Raw genomic sequence first — 4846 nt, forward strand, 5'->3', positions numbered from 1 at the left:
CACCTCATGATGTGTGTGCTCCTGCCACTGCTCCTCAAATCTCATCTCCTGCTCTTGTCACAGGAACTCTCACCTGCTCTGTGAGTTCCTAGGCTAGAGGAAGTTGTGGCCTACAGTAGGGGAGCAGACCAGGCAGGGATGGGGAGCCCATGGCATCCTGGGTAGGTTGATCCCTGGCTACACAGAGCAGGGAGTAGAAAGAATGAGGGAAGTTTCATCACTTAATCTCAACGCAGCACTCCAAGGCTCTCAGAAAAATAAAGATTTGGGGAAAGAATGACAAGAAGAGACACCAGTATCATAAGAGCAGTGTGTTTTACAGGGGTGAGGGCTGGAATGAAGGGTCACTCACATAGTTAGTCATCTTCCTCCTCGCGGTCACTGATCTCTTCATACACAACATAGTTCTTTCTTTCCCTCAGCCTGTGGACCCAGACATTAGTCTTCCATTTCCTGGATCCTGTGGTAGACATGCATTGCTTAATGGAGATGGGGCCTTGGAGAGCCGAATCTCGTTTTGTCAGGTAAAGAGATGTTTCCTCCCTCCAAGTGCCCACAAGGCTTCTACATAGTCTGTTGTCCACATCCTCCAGCTCAGAGAGACTGAGATGGTAGGTCCACACCAGTGCACAACAAATGCCAGTTCGAATTTAGCTCCTGGGTCCTTCCACTGTCAGGTTTAGATTCCCAAATACTATACTTACCAGAACATTCATTTACACCTTTCAGCATACAGTGGAACCTCGGTTTTCGAATTGAATTTGTTCCAGACAACTGCTCCAGAAACTATTTGTTCAAAAACCGAATCATTTTTCTCATTAGAAAAAATGTAAATTGAATTTATTTCTTCCAGACCGCAACATCATTTCTGGTTTTCACCTTCCCTATACACTGTGTATGTCAAATGTACTTTTACAACTATATGCAACACTGCTTTTCTTAAATTCATCGAACCACCCCCTACTAGCCTTAAATGAATCACTTTTACCACTTGTTCCATGGGTGTGTTTCAGGAGGTCAGCATGCGGTATCTTTGCTTTTTCACATATCGCTGCATCTGATATGCTGTCACTGCCTAACTTTATGCAAATCAGTAAGGTTTTCTGACCTGGCCAGTGTGGTTCAGCGGTTAGTGTTGGCCTGCGGACCAGAGAGTTCTGGTCTCGTTTCCCGTTAAAGGCATGTACCTCGGTTGCGTTTATCCTCGGCCCCTGTTGGGGTCGTATGGGTGGCAATTACTTGATGTGACTCTCACATTGATGTTTCTCTCTCTCTCTCTTGTTCCCTCTCTCCCTCCTGCTCTATCTGAAGATAAATTTAAAAAAAACATCCTTGGGTGAGGATAAAAAAATAAGTTTTTCTACCTCTCTATTGCCTGTGATCATTGCTTCTTTCACCCCCTTCGCTACATTAGCAGTACTGATGGCCTCCTAGGTTTTAAAATCATGGTAATCATCCATGTGGTCATCAAAAAAGACAAACATACAGTACTATTTCCTGAGATGGTAACAAGGGAGGTTTAGTGGTAAACTGACTAGCATTCTCTCCTTTGTTTGTGGCCTGAGAGATGCTTTTTGTCATGCTGATGTATCAGGTAGGGGCCTGAAGTTTTTGTTCAACATCCCAGACATTATTTCCATGGACAAATTGGTCCACAAAGGAATTGTTTGAGATGGGAGATGTTGTAGAACCGAGGTTTGACTGTATATTGTCAAGGACATAGTGTGTGTCAGGCATTGAGCGGAGGGCTGTGGATACGACCCCGGTAAATCATGTTTCCAGGTTACACATGTAGAATTACTTGAGCAACTTCCTGTCCAGTCATAGATTTTTTTTAATGTCTTCAAACAATTAATGAGTTTTGATTCTTTATTTACATTTTATGGGATAAACATCTGGAGCTCAGAGAACTGGATGACTTGCCCACAGACGAATACAAATTTTATGCAGATGTCAATTCAATCTGTGACTTTGGAAGTCCTGTTCCCAGCTCTCAGCTGGAGGTGAACAAGCTCCAAAGTCCACCTAGACCTAGGCCTGTTCTGGACCCAGCTCCCACGCATGCGAAGCCTGAGGAGATGTTCTCCCCAATACTCTCCTTACCTGGCACCTTCTTCCTCAGGTGACTAGAGTCCTTCACTTTTCCCCGTGGGCAGAGCTGTTTCTGAGCTGGCTCTGAGTCTGGTGATACAGTTAGTGGCTTCATGTCATTTTCTTCCTTTACTTCTTTCACGGGCAGCATCTTGCTTATGCGAAGGTCATATAAACACTATCAGAGGCATTTCTCTGGTGCTTAAAACTTACTAAATGTCTTCACATGCAGTGCGTTAGTGCACATTCTTCACAACTCAGGGAGATTATATGGCCGGTACCTCTAATGTGAGGAACCTGTTCAGTTAGCAAGAAAATAAATGGCCTAAGTGGGTGTTTCCAGGACTAGAACACATAGCTTCGTGCTATTACCAGACATTCATTCTGGCTAACAGCAGAAGTGTCCATGCAAGCGGGAGTGTGGCATAGAGATTTGTGGAACAATAGCATTCTAAGTATCCACGAGGTCTGTGAAAGCAATGAAGAGCTTCCATCAAATACAGGCGATCGCATATAAGCAAGGGGACACTGGCTGGGCGTCTAAAGGGAAACGTGTATAGACAATTTTGTGGTGAAGGTCTGGGTTGGGGCAGGGGCTGAGTAGAGGGTGGAAATGGGGAGAAAATAGGCAAAATCTGTAACAGTGTCAAAAATAAAAATTAAACATAAAAACACCTAGAAAACAAGCTTATGGATGGGAGAAAATACTGCTGAAATATGGTATTGGGAGGTGAATGTGGGGAAGGGAGACAAAAGGAGCGGTACACAGAAATTAAGTAGACAGCCAAGAAAGTGGTGCCAGATTAGACATACTTTCCTTCCCTGGGACCATCACGTATTGTGGATTTAGTGAGGTGGTTCCCTCATCCACTCTGCCTATGTCGGAGAGTATTAAGACCAACAGCCTTGAATTACTTTTCATTGGGCTCCCTCATTTAGTCAAGGGAGAACAAGATACATAAAACAAGGGAAGGAAAAGTGGTTTCTGAGCTTGTATAGAGTCCTTCCACATGAAAGAAAGAAACATGAATACTCTCTCTTGTGATCCTTCTGGAAATTCTCTTCTCAACTGTCTCCACACTGGCAACCCAACTCCCAGATCCCCTTACCATGTCAACCAGTTTAATCTGCAATTGTGAAATCACTTATGCAGTGCATATTCAGGCACTTCTGAGGCTCCCTGGGGTGGGACTGAGGCTTCAGAGTTGCCTCAGGCTCAGAGATGGCCTGAAGGACCTCACAGCAGTGAGGGTCTCACAGCCTAAGCTGTTTCTCATCCATGGTGAGTGGCCCTGGGACAGGGCAGAGGGACCTGGGACTCCTGTGGTGAGACTGAGTGTGTAAATGGAAGGGCCAGCAGCACCTGAGGGGTAAACCCCTACAGAGACAACCTGAACTTCAGAAACCAATGAAAATGCTAATGAGCTTGGGAATGGGCTGGGTCTTTGGACTGTACTCTTGTCACTGCCTCTGTGGTCTCAGCGACATTGTTTAGCATGTCTGCAACACAACCTCTTCATTATCATCATTATTATGTGCTATTATTGTTATTAATATCCCCATAATTATTTGGGTATAGTAATAGTAACAAAATCAGAAAACTTTTTGTACAGTGCACATAAGTTAATCCATCTGAAGTGCTTAAAATAATATCTGGCATCAATCACTATGAGCACAAAGGAAGTATCAGCTATCACAGTATTCTGCTACTCTTACCATATTCACATCCGTGCGGGGAAAAAGGCTCTGTGGTCCTTCCGATTTGGGAGATACCTTCAGGTGTTTTCTAGGTTGGATGGTAGAAGCCTGCTGAGGACGTTCCTCGAAAAGTAGGTGCCAAAGCAGCGTTCTTTGTTGGTAAACGTTCCCAAAGTTCTGGGAGACTCCCTAAGTATCACAGAATTCTGCAGTAGGTGGTATGAATCCACTCACTGTCAAGGGTTTGTTTTGAGCCAGGCTTCTGAATTATCTTTAATAATGGTTTATGCACTTATTAATTGCATAAATTCATAACTTTTCTTGTGATAGTTTATACATTGTGAACTAAACCCCATTGCTGCCTCATCCTATTCTATGACATATTCCTTACAAGTTTTCACAAAGATTTGAATGAAGAATTAATTTGGTAGCTTGAACTGTATCTACTAACAGATGTGTGGCAACTAAAGATCACTGTAGACTAAAATGGGTGAATTTTATAATAGTTAATTATACCTCAATGAAGTTGTTAAGTGTGTCACGAGGCTGGGATGATTTAGTACAGTGGTTCTGGAAGTTGTCCAGGATCAAGTCACTCCTCAAATGTCAAAAACTTTGCACTGGATTTTTAGCCCCTTCTGTGGTATTGATTTTGGGTACTTGTAGAATATGGCCCGTGGAGCCGTGAGACATAGGTCTGTTGGAGACAGTATGAGTACTCGGAGTCTTCTTTTAACTGTGCTGTCAGCGCAAGAAAGCAAGTGAACACATCTGTCTGTTTTATGCTGAGTAAACACACTGCTCCCATGCACAGAGATTTCTTCAATCTGTGGCTCCTTTCATCCCATGTGGCCTTCTCTCACTGTGACCTAGAAAGACTCAGTGTGTGTGTGTGTGTGTGTGTGCGCGCGCGTGTGTGTGACTGCGATCTGGAATCCTCTCCCAAAATCAATGTATAGATCAGGTTAAATTAGCCATGTCATGACCGTTCTGTCTGGTAAAGCTCAGGAAAATAGGTGAATGTCATACAAAATACCTTAATTATTTTGTCTCTTAA

General features: G+C 43.6%; 1 protein-coding gene across 1 annotated transcript; it reads right to left on the minus strand.

Moving 5' to 3' along the window:
• Nucleotides 1-356: 356 nt before the first annotated feature.
• Nucleotides 357-2242, minus strand: LOC118635445 (protein SSX7-like). The gene is made up of 2 exons (XM_036270127.1): nt 2104-2242; nt 357-460 (listed from the first exon to the last, which is right to left on the minus strand). Exons 1-2 carry the CDS (start codon nt 2240-2242, stop codon nt 357-359), a joined length of 243 nt encoding a protein of 80 aa, XP_036126020.1.
• Nucleotides 2243-4846: the final 2604 nt, after the last annotated feature.

The sequence above is a fragment of the Molossus molossus genome, unplaced genomic scaffold, assembly GCF_014108415.1.
Source record: "Molossus molossus isolate mMolMol1 unplaced genomic scaffold, mMolMol1.p scaffold_m16_p_2, whole genome shotgun sequence".
Taxonomy (NCBI): Eukaryota; Metazoa; Chordata; class Mammalia; order Chiroptera; family Molossidae; genus Molossus; species Molossus molossus.

Coding starts and splice junctions, on each gene's coding strand:
- LOC118635445 (XM_036270127.1), bottom strand. CDS start 2,242: ATGCTGCCCGTGAAAGAAGTAAAGGAAGAAAATGACATGAAGCCACTA. Junction 461..2,103: donor CCTGAGGAAGAAGGTGCCAG/GTAAGGAGAGTA, acceptor TGTCTACCACAG/GATCCAGGAAATGGAAGACT.